At 41.3% G+C, this 16989-nt stretch overlaps 2 protein-coding genes across 4 annotated transcripts; one reads left to right on the forward strand and one right to left on the reverse strand.

Moving 5' to 3' along the window:
- Nucleotides 1-1096: 1096 nt before the first annotated feature.
- Nucleotides 1097-3231, reverse strand: LOC111267882 (uncharacterized). Of its 2 annotated transcripts, none has more exons than XM_022846447.2 (3): nt 3010-3194; nt 2118-2851; nt 1097-1679 (listed from the first exon to the last, which is right to left on the reverse strand). In XM_022846447.2, the coding sequence occupies exons 2-3, from the start codon at nt 2605-2607 to the stop codon at nt 1546-1548; spliced, it is 624 nt and encodes a 207-aa protein (XP_022702182.1). In that variant the 5' UTR covers nt 2608-2851; nt 3010-3194; the 3' UTR covers nt 1097-1545. The 2 variants fall into 2 exon arrangements, with proteins under 2 accessions (XP_022702182.1, XP_022702189.1); XM_022846454.2 differs by having other exon boundaries at nt 1639-1679; nt 2118-2213; nt 2353-3231.
- Nucleotides 3232-8058: 4827 nt separating this feature from the next.
- Nucleotides 8059-11678, forward strand: LOC111267868 (uncharacterized). Of its 2 annotated transcripts, none has more exons than XM_086971467.1 (3): nt 8059-9016; nt 10271-10669; nt 11099-11188. In XM_086971467.1, the coding sequence occupies exons 1-3, from the start codon at nt 8690-8692 to the stop codon at nt 11120-11122; spliced, it is 750 nt and encodes a 249-aa protein (XP_086827593.1). In that variant the 5' UTR covers nt 8059-8689; the 3' UTR covers nt 11123-11188. The 2 variants fall into 2 exon arrangements, with proteins under 2 accessions (XP_086827593.1, XP_022702164.1); XM_022846429.2 differs by having other exon boundaries at nt 8194-9016; nt 11146-11678.
- Nucleotides 11679-16989: the final 5311 nt, after the last annotated feature.

Below are 16989 nucleotides of genomic sequence, written 5' to 3' on the forward strand. Positions count from 1 at the left end.
CTAAAAGTTACCTCGATTCGGAGCGTAGATTGATAAGGAGTAGAAGATAAAAGATTTTAAAGAGATAAAAAAATTAAAACGTTCTTTTTGCAGATGCGCGAACGCTATCCTAATGGCACAAGTGAATAGGATGACGTTGTTGTCGAGGCCCTCCTTCAATTAGGCTTATTACATATGGATTTAACGGATTCGAATCTGGGATGTACGACGGCCATATGCGTTTATCGTAGGACATATTCAGATTCTCAAGCAGTCAATCCCGAACCAACCAGTTAACATGAACTGATTTATCACTTTGCTAGAACACCTATTCTTTTGTTTAGCTCTCTCTGCGGGAAGTTTTCTTCGCGTAAGGAGCTTTATTAACATCTGCTCTTCGCTCAAAATTCAATGACGAAGCATTTCTTGCCGCCACAGCCGCAAGCTGGCTTATAGCCTGTTTAGAGCAAGCTTTCATGTTAGGGTGCGAGTTTTGGCTGGCCTCAGCGGTGAAGTAGCGCGCAGTTAGTCGGTTTAGATCAACCACCATCAAAAGGTTCACATATATATACAGAGGATTGGCCTGTGTTTGTTGCAACTTCTAGATGTTAGTTGTTTCTACTGAAATGGGATTATAGAAGTAGCTTTGGTCAGTGCTATTGTTTCTTCCAAACCGGAAAAGCTTATTCATGCATCGCTGAGCCATGTGTGTGCTTTGAATTGCCACTTGCTCTATATAGTAATCATTTTGAATGTTACGTCCTGTACCGACGTACGACATTCCAACAGAAAACCGGCTCCCAACGCAACATGAAATGTGTCTACGGCCAGATTCGAACGTAGACCACCGCGTGTCATTAAATCGTTGCATACGAACAAGTTACCCCGATATGCTATCTACAAGACAGGTGCCCTCCTGTACAGAAGATAATGTCGTTTGTAATAATGCCTTTAATCGAAAATTTGTTTCCATTTCACCAACGTTATTCTAAAATAAGGGTGCTATTACGAAATAAACTTTATTAAGATGACATTTCGATAGAATATACATGAACGTTACATGTGTTACTCACCTGTCCAGAGCGTTTTGCCATAGAACCGGATTGAAAACATCGGAGCAGGAAAAGTAAGTTTATTACTTTATTACATAATATTAAATATTATCTTTTATATAAATATATTCTTCTATATCTAAAATGTACAAGACACCAGGTGTAAGCCAGGTGGGCAGCTGAGCCACCGAGCCATTCAGGGAATCAGAGTATAACATAAACACTATCAAAAGCCTTGTCAACTGGCAACTGATTAACTGGCTACAGTGTCCTTCTGTTTCCTCGATCTTAAGCACAAATTACTTCAAACAGAAAGCCTGACGATCCCTATCATCGGCCGTTTGGCCGAGGCCAACGATTTTTTTCCTGCTTTAGCCTTTGCTATCAACTAAATAGCTGGCGGCAGAAATCTTGTGCATGTCTGATATACGATTTGAATGACCCAGTTGGGTCGTGTCCGACTCTCGTTGACTGGTGCTTAGTTGTTTCTGTAGTGCCAATTTACCGCATGCTCTCAGTGTTTCTTGATATCCTCGTCATCATCATCCGAACCACTATCTCCGACTCCGAGTGCCTGGGCTACAACATTCTGAAGCACTGAGGATGCGCTAGGAATCAACGGCCGAGTATTACTTACAGGTACGTCACCTAATCACAGAACGGAAAAGCGTTAGTAAACACTAAGCAGATTTAACTATGTTTATGTGCAGTGTATGTGTTTAAATAGTATGCGAAGTATTAGTATTTGAAATGCTGTCACAAGGAGTTGTGGTGATAAAAGGCAAATCTTATTAGTAATAATAATAATAAATAAAAAATGGAATAAAAGACACAAACTACTGCCTGCAAAGCGAACACTGCGAGCTTTTGTATGTTTGAGAGAAAGGGGGCAATATTGCTAAAGTACAAGTTTAGCTAAAAAGCGTAAAGGAGTTTAATTGTCGTCGAAGAACTGTGTAAACACTTGTCTGCTGTACGAATAGTATAAGAGGACAGCAGACCCCGAGCAGTAAAATGCAATCCACAGATAATAGTGATTAGTAAAGTTGTAATTGGGAATGAATATACGTTAGCTAAATCACCTACCAGGTTTTTCGGCACTCTTAATGCAGAGGCTCGCCACTCGTGCGATCGTTGTAACACTGTCAGGTACGCAGCACGACCTTCTCCAGCGGTTGGGTCCTGGAAAGGCGTACATGCCGCAGCAATCACTACCTGGACAATCAGACGAACCTTCACATTGATGCAAATAGGAGAAGGGAAAAGGGCACATCTTATAATAGCCGAAACCGAGGTCAATTTGACTGAGGGCAGAACTCACTTGCGAGGCGATACTCGATGTAGAGGAGTTAGCGCTGGCTGAACTTGCTTGCCGCGACTCTCCAACCGTTACTATGGAGCTTAGCTGTTGGCCTTTGTTTGTCTTGCTGTTTCGCTCATGTGCATCTTTTGTGGCAGCACTCAGATACTCGGCATCTGCATTCGTACCCTGAAGAACAAGCGCCTGGCAGTTTCTCACCGCAAGTACGAGGATCGCCAATACAACTAACTGACAAATAACGAAACTGCTGCCCATCTTGGACGTAGCAGCGCCGTGTTGGTAGGAAGAGCTTCGACAAGCAAATGCAGTCGCGCGTTGGCTTTGTTAGTGGTTCAGTGTCGTTGTATTTATGAGTAAAGGTGAAGACCCCACCACATGCTGCGAGAGGCGGACGGGCCGCGGCCGATGGTCACGAGGGCGACGAACCAGGGAGGCAAGTGCCGCACCGGAAGTGGTCCTGCGCAGGCGCCCAACATTGGGCAATTCGGATTCCTTGGCACTACTCGCTCAATTCATTTATGAACGTATACACGCACAATGAAACCTCGTTGTTATTATTAATCTTCTTATTTGTTATTTTCATTATTAATACAGACTAGGATTAGTGGTCGAAGAATAAATGAGAGGTATAATATTTCGAATATCATATGTACAAACAGTTTTAGCAAAGGAAGACAGAAGAAGCAGATTGTTCTAAATCGTTCGATCGCCCGTTGCCGATGATCGCCTGTGAACGCAGTTGCATTACTATTTTCTCGTGTGCGAAAGCGCTGGATACCACAGCACAATTGATACACGTTCCGGCCAGGTCGAACTATTAGTCGATGACTCCGGGAAGAGGCGCACCCGGAGGGCCAGCAGCCAACATCGGCTAAAGGCAAATCATAAGAGCCACAACGAACGAAGATAATCTTCAAATGATCTGATGGGAGTGAGCCTTCTTCGGCGGCGCCAGGAAACAAGGGCCCGTCTCTCTTTTAGTTACCATTAGATAGCCGCTGTGTAACGATTAGCACAACTATATAATTGATCTTCTGGACTAATCTGAGCAAACAGCTTAAACGTTGCTGGTGTAATGAGAACGTGTCTTCTGCGCTAGCGCCGATGGCATTTCCTGAAAAGAAAGTCTGCGAAAAATTTTACTATATGACGGCAAACTACAACCGCAATACTATCATTATTGCGGATGTCCTCGTCGAGCTCCCGAGCTTAGTCTTAATAAATCAATAGCAAATTACAGGCCACGGTACGTAAAAACATACCAATTCTACCTTATGACGTCCCACAGAGGCCGGTAATCGTGAAGTACTTTAGGGCGAATTTGTTATATACTGCTTCCAGTAAGTTACCAAGACACTTCAGGAAAATCCGGCTAATTTGCACCAAAATAAAACAGGTTATTAAAAGCATTCGTCGTTACCGGGCCTGGTAAAAACACGACTGATATACAGAGCGTACCTTATTTTTGGAATAAAACGACCAACACATTTTATAATTGGAGAAATCGTAACCGTAGGAAAGATTTTTTTCAGCGCAATTCGACAAATCAGGCCCATTACGATAGAATAAGCACGCAAAGCGAAGCTGTGACGCAAATAGGCATTAGAAGGACATGATACTTTGTTGTGACTAAATAAAAAATTATTCGTATTGGCTATTTCGATGCAATTATTTTTAATGAGTTCGTTTATCGCACGGTCTGGTTTAACAGAAACTTTACTGAATTGTCACGGGTGAATGTTATAAAAATAAGGATAAAAATTTTTCCGTGTGAGAGTAAAAGCCTGAATCCTTTCTATTCCTCGTGTAAGGCTTTTATATTCAAGCAAAGTTTAAGATCGAGAAGGATTAGTTTCTGATTAATACTGAAACTACCCGAGATATTAATTTTTGCCATGAACTAGCCGAATTACTTTTTGTTTTAAAGCGTTGACGATTTCTACCCTCGACTCGCATAGACGGTTTTGAGCCGTAGCGTCGGTAGGAACTGATAACAACGTTAATAAATATGGCACCGTTACTTTCAGCTACATTCCGTAAACAAATGTTATGCATTAGGCCCAAATGATTTAAAGTTGTGCGGTCTTTCCAAAAATGATAAACAATGCTATGAATCGTAACAGGCACAGAATAGGCGTGCTGCTATACAAATGATATGATCATATTCGAATCAAAATGTACCAGACTGTGCTAAGTCTCTGACTAAGGACCAGGGGTCGCGGGTGGTCAGCCGATTAGGGAACAGTGCAAGTGTAGAAGACTACGTGGCAGTCGTATGACGTGCGTGTATAGAATATGAACACGTACATACAGGACAGCTTCAAACGGAAGCTGAACGACCGTTCCTCTCCGAGAAGTGCTAAAGTTACTTTGAACCTTTTTTGCTGCTATACAAAGAACAAAGAAATGTTTTACCGATCCGTGTGTGCGGAACGGACACTACTGGATTAGTTCGTTGTCAGTCTCAAATTCAGAGTGTTCTTGGTTGGCAGGACCGCAAAATCTAGCTAACCTCCTCACAAGCATTCGAAGCCGATATTATTCCCACGTCAAGTTAGTTTGAGTATTCCAAGAGTAAATTTCGGGAGAGCCTGACCCCTGCAACAAACAGAGCCTACATGATTGCGCAGGTTGGGCCTGCTGGCCTTAAGCGCGGGCTAGCATATCACATTACAGTTTAGTTGATACTGAGGCCAAGGCAGGCAGCGCAAATGCACCTATTCGTATCGGTGGGTTTTTTCAAAAGGGATAAACTATCTCGAAGCGGTCTGAAAGGACCACAAATTGTCAGCCGAATCATTTGAGCACACACTTGCGCTCTCAACAAGCGCTGATTGATGCCGAGCCACTACGACCACTTCAGCTCCTGTGACAATAACAGGAGACTGCTGCTTGTCTCGGCTCGTAACCTGGCGTGCGTGGATGCGTTGGTTTGCCAAACATGGCTGCCTGATCGACGGCGCCAGAAGCAGTGGCATAGGATGAGAAGGCCGCCAATGCAGCATGATCGTTTGTACGAAAAGTTGGGGCTATGTAAGCTATAATTTACTTAACGCTGTCGTTGAGAATAACCAACTCGACGAGAAAGAAAGAAAGAAAGAAACAAATGTAACAATATATTAGTTCATTCATTTTTAAGCAAGTATCTATTGAAGGCACTGATATAATTTGCCAAAGTGTCCCACAAGGTAGAGTTATATGGGCCAGTAACGATTACGTGCAAAAAAAAAGTTCTTATTCTAGAAAGGCTTTGGTTGTGGCTAGAGACACCGATATTTTTTAATAGTTCACTGCAGTGTTGAGCAGGTCGAAAGGACTAATCATTAGCCTACCATGAATCTGTCCTGCAGTGTGAAGCCTGCTTACAAATGGACCAGATAATGACTCATCAACGCGTTGTTTGTTGCTCGAGAAACGCTGAGAAAATATAGTAACAATGCAAGCACCGTTTTAAAATTATCTTAGCAGTTTTAAAAACGGTACGCACATTGTTATCTAGCCTATATGGCATTATTATGGTAGAAATAATTATCCATGACGAACTTTGATCATGGCCATTTATGAAAATTCAGCGTCCCGTATAGTCCCACATAGTGTAACTTATTACTTATTTATAGTTCGCTGTTGAAAATATCGCTTTAAAATAAGCGAGACTGTGGTGTAGAATCGAAATGGCTATTTCAGTTCTTTATCTAAATTGCTAAGGGCAGGCCAAGGCCTGGTTTTCCCCTTTAGTTAAGCTCAACTTAGTTAAAAACAAAATTAAATATTCTATATGCAATTCTTAAAAATTGCGACGGCTTTACCAATTATTTTATATGTTTATTTATAAATTTATAAGCTTGAAGGTCGGCCGAAACAGGCTGCATCAATACGAAAAATGAAATAAGTTGAAGAAGGTTAAAAGTGCTACAAATTACCAAAATTGTCTTCTCAAGCAGGCAAGTAAAAAGGCGGTGAAATCGGTTCTGTGAAGTAAGGCGGCCTTCCTTTTAAATTTTGGTTAAATGTTCGATGTGGATAGCTTAACACAAGGTAGGTAGGTACTCCACTTGCTGACTGAGGTGACACAGTCAATAAGTGGCTTGAACATAAATCGAAATATGGACCAAACGAATGAGCCTAGGATCAACTTCTACGTTGAGCTATAGGCGTTGGTGGGTGGAGGATTTGGGATTTATGCAGTCGGTACACAAAAGAAAGAAGTAACGCGGGACCGGTCATGCGTGTTCACCCCATCACTCCGAAAATCGCGCTGTCTAAAGAGACTCCCCGGCAGGACCACGTACCTCATAAACGTGAGGATCTGCAGAGTTTGATGGGAACAACAAGTGATTCGTCCACGATAAGTATTTAGTGTGAAAGCTTATTCTGAGTTCCGCACAAATTATATTTTGAATACGTATAGATTATGCAAATACGCTGTAAAAACGACGTACACTGCTCGAAGTGATTGATGTATTTCAAAAGTTCAAAAAACTTATTATTAAACTGTACTAGGTAACTTGTATATCTCAAACTAAAATATATTGTAGCTAAGGCAATTCATTTTAAAGCAAAAAAAACTGTGTGTTTTTACTTATCATCAGCATTGTTATTTAAATACTCTAGTAATGTGTCTAGGGCAAAAAGGTATGGATAATTATAGTATCTAGAATTTTGTAGGTGACGGTCGTCGTGATCGTGTTATTTTACTACCGGTATTGTTATCATTATTATTAGATTATGACATTGTTATTTCGTACAATTTGGACAGAGCTATTGCAATAGAGCCCCATCATCGGAATCACTGATAACGATTAAGGATGCCGCTCATAATGGTAAAGGGGCCAAATGCTTTCTGAAACCTACATATCTATTACACGTTACCCTCATGCGTGTTACATTGAATATTCATTAAACGAAAAAAATGACCATTTTCTAGTTTCTTTTCTTTGCTTGATTCAAACTATTGTCATGCAACGTCTACGGCCGAGATAAAGACATTGAATCAATCTCTGTTTAGAGGTGCACTGAATAACAATAGAAAAATACGAACGCTTCCAAAAACGAATTCAGGGTTTTTTACGTTTGTCCTTTCTTAGTCAAATGAAAAACACGATTTCGTTAAAATTAGCCAGAAGTCACCTCAAAGTGCTAAGCATATATGATGCTAGATTAGGAACTAGAGTAGATCTTTTCCACTGTTATTTTGTTGATATTCCTAAATAGGGCCAGTGTATTCCAGTGACAAAAGAAGATAGAAGAAATTGTCTTAACTGGCCCCCGGATCGGTTAGGTGTAACGCAATACGAAACAGGCGAATGAATAACAGTATATTATAAGCTTCTCTAGCCCTTGGTGACTATGCTCGTTCTTACGAAGCCCCTTTTAACATTTTAAGCTAAGAAGCGTATATTGATTGATTTCTTTAATTTTTCGAATTTGTTCACAGTTCTAGCATTAACATCCATATGCAACTCATAAACAAATTTAGGCTCAATCTAGGCCCCTGAACCGTCGAGCGTAATTCGCTCTCTTTTTTTATCAGCCTCTCTCAGAAACAAATGACATAAGGCACCCAGATGAATAAACGAGCAAACTGGCTGATTACAGGCCAACTAGAATTAGGGACACTTTACAATCGAATCATACCAGATTGTTTATGTCACTCAGAAAGAAATAAAAAAAAATATAATTCATTATTGCTGTTACGCACGTACGTCGAGTACGTTGTCGGTCATGATGAGATCTCAATGAGTGCGTCATGATGTTAATGTTGTAACGATGGCTATTTTGACTCATGCTAGCAAGAGTCGTCGAGGTCAGATGGTTTCATTCAGTACGGCCCACCTTTGAGCTGTCTTCATAAAAATGTCCCTGTTTGTAGAGACATTCTAAAAGCAAGCCCCTCGAGGGCTACAATCGAGAACCTTTCCCTAATTTACAATGCGTGACCCTCTGCTAATAAAAACTAGATATCTATGTGTTCAGCGTTGCATAAAAACAGTACTATTTAGTAAGCTGTTCTGAAGCTATAACGTCAGCATGCAGTTGCAGAAAGAGATATCAGCCTTTTCTCGAATGGGCCCCAAACGAAACAAAAAATAGAAAAAGAAGTCACAACAATAGACTTTAAAATATTGCCATTGTACAACGTTTTCCATTAGTAGTACGAGCGGGTCTGTAACAGATCAATTATTCTGTATCTGTGCGTGTCTTAAGGTCGTCTAGTTGACCGGTCGTCCGATATGTGCTCCAGGGCACAGGCTAACGGAAATTTCGAGTAGGAGACAGAATTCGGGTTCGCGTTTTACGCAAAACATTAACTTCAGCACATAAATATCGTTTGGTGAAAATGTGGACGCGATCGCTGGGTCGATGGCCAGTAGTCATCTTCTTCGTCCCGGGCGTTCTTTCAGCGATTTCCGCGCGCCGTGTGGCTCGCATCCGAATCTGCGTCACTGGTAAAGGGTGCCACTGCTCCAAGCCAACTGAGTGCTTCGATTTCACACGAGAGCGTCGCGGGATTTGCAATATGGAAACACATAGCTGTTTCTACTGTCTTTACGGATACCATCTTGAAGCAAATTATAGCACAGAGTTCTACACTGGGCACATGCCCCTCTGCAAACGCAGTGATACCTGTGAAGTTCAGCGAGACTATAGCGGCAAAGAACTCGAGGTAATCACTTTCAGACGTGATCTTCTACTATTTAAATGCTATTAACTTGTTTCAACCCGTAGCTTAGTGAGCTACAGCTGCCAAAAAAAGGCTAAATCCCAAAACGGCCATTTTTTGATTAGGCTCAATGGATAGGTTCAGATTAACGTGTATAGAAAGGTTTTCCAACATCTTTTAGCATAAGGCAGAGGTGTCCCCGACATGAGGTTTTCCCCGTAGTGTTCCATCGAAAAGTGAAGCCTACACGCAAGAAATTCTTTGACTTGTTAGAATACCGCTCTTCAGATTATTCGACCACATATTCATTGAACTTTTGTAGCTTACTAATCGTCGTACACTGAACACTTTAAGCAATCGCAAATTATACCCAGTATAAGGTTGGCTTAAGTCGTATAGCGAATTCGTGTTCAAGAAGTGAGAATATGCTTACATATAAGTTACGAATGGTTGAGTGTTACGCTTCAAAGCTATTAGACTATCAGGCAAACGACTTTATAGAATGACGTCTCGTCCGTGAGCGTTAACTTTTTGCACTTACTTTATCGTATGGGGGCCTGTACCGTTGACAGCAGTCGTCCGTAGCAAAGTGGCTAAAAAACGCACTATACTTTCTTAAGCTCAGCCCATCTGCTGTGACTTCACTTTGACTTAATTATACCTAAGCATCTGTGAACTCATTATTACACATTCATTTGTATAGCGTGTATGTATTTGAGACAAAAAAAAAAAGGAACAATTTCTAAATTAATTGTCCATTTATTTACAGCTTTACTACTCAACATTGTATTTTTTCTCCGAAAACTAGCAACTTAACCTTCAACATGTTGATGTGTTCTTAGTCTGAAATCTGTGGCAGATCGAAGTATTTTCTGTTTTTTTATTTACAGAATACAACTTCAGCCACTATGATGCCTTCACTATGCGGATTTTTCCGATCAAAAGCCAACCAGTCGTCTAGAATTTTTCATTTTTGTACCATTCTTACGAGTTGTTTAATTACTGAGCGGACTGTTTATGACAGACACACAGAAGACGTAGATTAACATTGTTGATGGAGATTTCTCATAGAGGTACTTGCGAAGATAAATCCGGCAAATCAAATGGGCCATTAAACACGTGAACGACAGTGAAGTCGTGAACTTTCTATTATGGTCACAGCTGATGTAGGCCATCTGAGGACGCTCGCAGCGTTGGTCCTGCGACCGATATGCATGTGATTAGTTTACTAAATTGTAGTGGTTCTTTGTTAATTAGGTGGAATGCGTGGATGATTATTGTGTCCGTGAGGGCTATATAACAAACGAGGAGTGCATCTGTGAGGATGGTTTTGTTATGAAAAAGATGTGGGATGGCCGACGAAGATGTACTGATTCAAACGAATGTGAGTCGACGCTAGATAACGAGTGCCATCCTTTGCACTGCATCAATACTGAGGGTGGACATCGTTGCGGTTGCCGATCCGGTTTTCGGCTAGTGAGAGGCAGCTATGGCCGCAAGCATTGCGAGGAGATTGATGAATGTAAGGAAGTGATAGGGCTATGTCCGCAAGCATGCCGTAACTTACCTGGAACTTTCAACTGTACCTGTCACCCGGGTTACACTCCCACGTACGAGCGCGGCAAATTGATTTGCGTCGATGTCGACGAATGTCAGGTAAAAACAAAAAAAACTATGGGTAACTAACCGTTATTGTTAGCTCGTTCGACGGCAAGGGTCTCGTTACACCTGATCGATCCCAGACGGTAGGGACACACGGAAGTGCACTTGTCTCAACTTGTTTTTAAAAACAGCGCGCCAATGTTCGGCAACAGCGATGTGTTTTTGGTAAAGACATAAAAATCACTTTACATAGAAAAAGCTGACTGGATATAGGTGGTTATGAATGATTTCGTTTTTACTGTTTCAGTCTTCTAAATTTCTATATGTTTCGTACGTGTAGATGTTACAACACTGTGCTAGTTTATTTCGCTAACGGTGTTTAAAGCTTCACTTGTTAGTAGTGTTCAGTATAAGTTTGGGTTGTTATTATTAGTGGCATAGCTATTATATAAAGATTAGTATTATTGCTATTTGATCTGGTAGGGCGCCACACGACCGACCACTTAGCTCGTGGATGGTTATGATTGCAGATTGATGCCTGTCCCCCGCTCATGACCTGCTACAATAATATCGGCTCATACCGATGCTCGATGCCTCTACAGGCCCCCCAGACGGCCGTCAGTTGGGCGACGTTACTTATTCCGCTCGTGGCAATAGGTATCGTGGTCGGGCTAGTATTCAAAAACCGTCAACTGCAGAAGGAAGTCTTCCGAAGATCGAGTGAAAAATTGCTAGAAAAAGGACAAGATCGATACCAGACGCCACCTGCGCCCAGAAGCTCCATCGAAGAGGAAAAGCAGCTACGTGAAATAGCTAACATTATGTCAGACTCTAGCAAACAGTAACGAACGACTACTAAAATGCTAGGACTGCCGTACACCGGGTGATAGCATAGTGAGTGTTTAGAAATCAATTCTTTAATATTGACGGTTTATATATCGTTGTGCTGGTAATTAATCAGTGTGCTTGGATAAAGAAACCTGCTTTGGAACGTATATATATTTATACATTCTATATATATAAAACAAATGCTAATAAAGGGAAGAGCTGTACATAAACTGAATCCTTTATTGCTTTTTTTTAATCGTTATACTTATGGGACAAGAGCAAGTGCCATTTAGCCTGATTATTAGCCCGCGGCTGTTATACTGTCCCAAACAAAACGTATAGTTCAACCCGAACTATTGTCTAGTTACATGCTTGTTGTGAAATCAACTCTACTGCATGTACCTATGCAGTCAATGCGACATATTGGCAACTCTCTGGGTGTACACCTAGAAGTTGCTAACAAACAGAAGCTATTACTACGCTACAAGGGAAATCCGATAGTATCACAATTGTCTGTCACAACAATTCTGGGTTTTGTGCACTTTTCAGAGTTGCATATCTTTCCTGCGAGTAAAATGGTTATGGGTTAAAAGTGGGAAAAAAAAAGTAACATTAATAGCCTTATGGATTGGCTTGACAGAGTTTCTCAGGAAATTTCGGCTAAATTTTTCATACGTCTGCTATTTATATTTGTCAGCGTCATTAAACACTTAATTTCAGATTGTTTGCTGTACGATATATAATTTACTTCAATAAATATTTGGCACTTCTGTTATTCTGTTCCATTTTCGTACTTGGAAAACTCTTTTGGCTTCATTCAGCTTCACACAAGATGTTATGTTCAATCTCTGAAGTTAATCGATTGCCCTGAGCTAGGTCACCTTTTGAACGGCCTTATGCATATAGGATTTCGATCTTCATGTCCTATGCGATTTATCTAAAGCTAAACGCAAAAAGGCGATCACTTCATTGACGTAACATCAGTACACATTCATCTGTACCTTTTCCAAACGGCGATTAATGTTAGCCAGACGTAGATTGTTCGCTCGCAAAGAAAAACATCTGCTATATATATCATCTAGATAAGCACGTTCTTCACCAGTGATGCTGTTAGATACTTGAAGGAGAATCAAGCTAGTATGTAGATATTTTTGCGTGGATTTTGGCACCATCCGCTTCTCTTCGTTCACTTTCGTGGGTTCACTGGGTATGCGGCGGGCTAACAAACACCAACCACTTTTACTTTTATGCTGGCTTTCCTCGCTCGATTACATTTTATATTATAAATCATTTCATATCTGAACGTATCCACTTTGTCCTTCTACTTCGTGAGGTGTTCATACTAGGCGTTCTGCGAAAAAAAAAAAAATGTCGTCTATCTGTATCACCACCGAAGTACGCTATATTATCATTTGCGTTATATTGTATTAGTCAACTATGAATCGTTCTGTTTAGTATGTTTGAGCAGCGTTACCTACCGAATACTTCTACGCTATCGCAGGCGTCTCTAAGACTACCCGCCATACTTAGGAAACCGCCAGGGGAACAAGAGGACCGATTAAAATGTTAAGCGAATAGTATCTGCACTGTGTACATATACATCTGTGCACATGGAAATATTCGCGGACAGAATTTGGTGTTCCTATGGTATGGCCGAATAGAAACATAGTAAATGGCATAAAAACGTGACGAAAACAAACAGCAGGATGTAAGACGTGTTTCGTGGCGTCCTTCATCGCGTCCTTCTTGATCGCTTTTGGTGATCTCAGACTTCAATTGAAAAAGAACTAATGCCGTTTCGGTTACGATCTGTCGATGTAGTTTTGCGTGATGTCACTGTTTTCTGATGGACACGCCTAACTCGATGAACTCGAGCGTCGTCACAGCGAGCCAATGTAAATGGCCGGCAGGGATGATAAGGCTAGCCGTATAAGTATATATATACGCACTGATATAAATATTCTATCACTGATATTTTAGTAACAGAGAAATTATTGTGTCATCTGTGTGCGACCCCAACAAATGTCTAACAACAAAATCGAGGGTCTTAGAGAAATACAATGATGTTTTTCTTGAAAACGCAATATTGCTTATAGCTAAAGGCTTCTATATGGAAAACAACAATCTAAAATACTTAATGTCCACTTAGCTCAATATTAACTGATGGAAGTATGCTTAGTTCTTATTATTATTGGCATACATACAATGGCCTACAAGCCTGAATATGTCACACGGCGGGTATGTTCTTCATATGATTGTGAGCAAATGCTATCAGTCAAATCAAGTTAGACCCTTACCGTTGTCTGTGTAAACGAGAATCTTACTGCCCCACCAACCAGAAAAATAACATATTCTTGTCAAAAGGTCACCACTTACTAAGACAGGCTATCATTTAGGCGCACTCGGTAGTCGATTTCAGATCCACAAGTTCCTAACCTCAAGGTTTCGCGTGTTTCACGTTCGGTACCTAAACCTTTAGGCATTAGCGCAGATGACCGGCCCCCGACGCAGAACGAACTGTGTCTACCCCGTATCCGAACCCAGCTTATTACGTACCCCTAACATTAGCAGGGAGACGCGTCACCCATTGCGCTGTAACGCAGTGTCGATGCCGCTTGTTATTCAATACTGGCGTAAAATTGCTATTGCAGAGCTTTAGCTGGATCTGTGATCAGTAAAGTAGTAACTAAAATCGTCCCGGATGCAATAGGTAACATCAGGATGTTGCAGACTTTATATGGTCGCTGTTCAAATTCTATCAGGTGATTTATTATCCATAAATAAGGCGTTCCGCTTTGGTCTCACCGAATTCGACTCCTACGAGTCCTTACCATAAAAAACAATCTTATTATGAACTCTATGCAGGCTAGAATTGAAGAATCGTCGAATTTAGGTCACTCGTAGATTGAAGAAATCGACTAGGATATCTTCGGAAGCTAATTGCTGAGTGCAACGTATAAACAGATGCCGTATATCCAGTTCTTCTAGCATCAATTTGCTACCTATTCCTTTGTTTCCTCTTCTTCAGAGCTGTACGCACACACAAATAGGTACGCTAAAAAAATCATTTCCAGATCTATCAAAAAGCTATTGCAGCGACACATCTTCTCTCCGCTGTCGCTGTAACAGCGGCAAGGACAGCGATCGAAGCATGTCTGTCTTCGCGTATTAACCTCCTTATGTAAATTTGCTACCTTGAAAATGTTCGCTAGAAGGGATCGAGATGCGTGACGCTTTCAGCGCGTCGTTAAGTGTCTAATGAAACAGAGCGCGCGGTAATTCATGCCATACTCAAACAGGACACAGAAATCGACGCTAGCAGCGACAAAGATTTTGGTCACCTCTTGTATCACTCAGCGCCTCTTGAAGTCGTTGTTGACGACAAAAGCTTTTCATTCTTGGCGCTGATTGACGTGATTATTATTCTTTCTTTTTTGCTTCGAACGATTTCCGCTTTCAACAGAGTCTTGTCGACGACGGCAGCGACAGTGGCGGTCGACACAGCAGATGAACGACCGATTGTCCGACCATTACGAATATCAGTATTAGGGTTGCGTATCGTTTAGAGTTGTTTTCGTTCTAGAAGTGAGCGGCTGCCGCTGCTGCTGTGACCGCCCTCGCAGCTGCTGGCCTGACCCACCGCCCCTCGTTATAGTTCACTATGGACAACTACTGCATTCGCTGGCCAGACGGCGCCAGCAGGAACAGTTGATGGCCTATCGAGGTCAACCGTCATTGTTCAGATATGACGCCATATGGTTATATACCTATAGTATGTACACATGTATCCGTGGGTGAGCGTAAATTTTTCACTGTCGTATGTTCGAGAGAACCTCGAAGATTAAACCGGAACTTGCTTGACTTTTCGTATGAGCATGCTATCATATATGGTTTGATGTTTTGTCGTGCGTCCAATCTCTATTGGGCGCGTGTTGATCGATCAGAAATCGCACAGCGTCCGTCCCACTGGAATAGTCAGAGCTTCTTTGAAAAATCTGAGTTTCAGGATCTTTTCTAATTAAGGCGCATTAGACATATTAGTGTATTTTATGCCCGGATCGTATTTATTGCTAATAGTAACTTTTTGATTTAGAATACGGCAAACGTTTTTATTCAGATAGCTACTCTATTACACCTGTAAGTTATGTATTCACAGCTACCCGCGTCGAGATACTCAATTTTGATTTTGAAACTTTCAAGTCACAATATTGATTCCTGTGATCTTTCGAAGTTATCTATATCTGCTGGGCAACACTTGCGTCGATTCGTCTTTGCTCTATTTCAACGCAGAGAAAGACTCCTCCATATATTATACGGCCGTGGAAAAGGCCCACTTTGCCTGCTTCGTATAAATAGGTCAGGTTACCAGGGCTTCGATAACCACAATACTTTCGATGTTTCCATGCGGATAGTTTTAAACAGTGGCAAGTGGAAGTTGCGCAATCATGGACTGCTTTTGAAAGTTGCGCTATAGCCAGAATCAACTTTTAATAATTTTCTGATAAATCTATCGGGATATACTATGGCATGCGTAAACTAATTTTTGTTTTTAGCAACTGTGGAAACACCTAACTCCGCCGCGGATACTGTTGTCGAACGATACCCATTATGTGGTACACAATCGAAGTCTGCTGGAAAGCAATCTTTGCACCTGGGTTACTGTGTAAATATATTTACACTGGGTCACTGAGCACCAGCTGTATTTTGAAGATCCTGGACGAACAAGAAGGGGGACGGGGGCGGAGGAACTCCATGTTTTAGCCATCAAATGCCCACACCTCCAGTAATTTTCGAATATAAGTCATTTTCAGTAGGACAAAAATCACTAGCAAAAAATAAAGCAATGCCAAATAAGTCATTTCAGTCGAACCTTTGGATATCGTCTGTACGTAGTAGCGTTTTCTGAGTCCTGTATATGTTAAGCAAATCAAAATACTGTGTTATGTCATACAAAGGATAGAGAAAAGTGGACACTTAGCTTGTGGACCAAATTGATATTTGCCATTCTATACCGAATGGAAGACCCGGAAAAAGTGTCGTTGCAGTTGCTTTACTAAATAAGACAATAATTAAATTTGTCATTGCTATCTTCCTATTGATCGGGTCGCAATGTTAATCCGCGTCGCCCTGTCCTGACCTCAATGAGAGGCTAGAAGCCACCTGCGTACATCCTTTTACTTCAAACCCTCAGCGACTAACGCATACGTCCGAATGATGTTGTCATCCATTGAAATGGGACCGATTTACACTTTGTTTGATCGTTCGTCAGATAGTTTCTCGAATAGGTTCGACCCCATAGCGCTGTGCAGCTTGCTTGCTCGCTCGCTCGCCTGTGGGAATGTGCCTACAATTCTGCATACGGCCTGAGTGCTATCTTTATCAATTAACGATGATATTTGTTGTATAAAAAAGTACGTATCCTTTCTGAAATTCCAGCTGAAATTACGCGGTATAAAGTTAGGTTTTGCGATAGCCAGAACTCACAGATGATCTGAATTGACCCATGTCATGCTCGAAATAAATATGAACCATAGAAATATTTGCTC

This window comes from Varroa jacobsoni, unplaced genomic scaffold (genome assembly GCF_002532875.2).
Source record: "Varroa jacobsoni isolate VJ856 unplaced genomic scaffold, vjacob_1.0 scaffold_128, whole genome shotgun sequence".
NCBI lineage: Eukaryota > Metazoa > Arthropoda > Arachnida > Mesostigmata > Varroidae > Varroa > Varroa jacobsoni.

Bases quoted from the DNA above. Each gene is read 5' to 3' on its own strand.
- LOC111267868 (XM_022846429.2), top strand. From the start codon at position 8,690: ATGTGGACGCGATCGCTGGGTCGATGGCCAGTAGTCATCTTCTTCGTC. The intron at 9,017-10,270 runs GTAATCACTTTC...TTTGTTAATTAG, and splicing joins ATAGCGGCAAAGAACTCGAG to GTGGAATGCGTGGATGATTA. The intron at 10,670-11,145 runs GTAAAAACAAAA...TTATGATTGCAG, and splicing joins TCGATGTCGACGAATGTCAG to ATTGATGCCTGTCCCCCGCT.
- LOC111267882 (XM_022846447.2), bottom strand. From the start codon at position 2,607: ATGGGCAGCAGTTTCGTTATTTGTCAGTTAGTTGTATTGGCGATCCTC. The intron at 1,680-2,117 runs GTAGGTGATTTA...TTCTGTGATTAG, and splicing joins TAAGAGTGCCGAAAAACCTG to GTGACGTACCTGTAAGTAAT.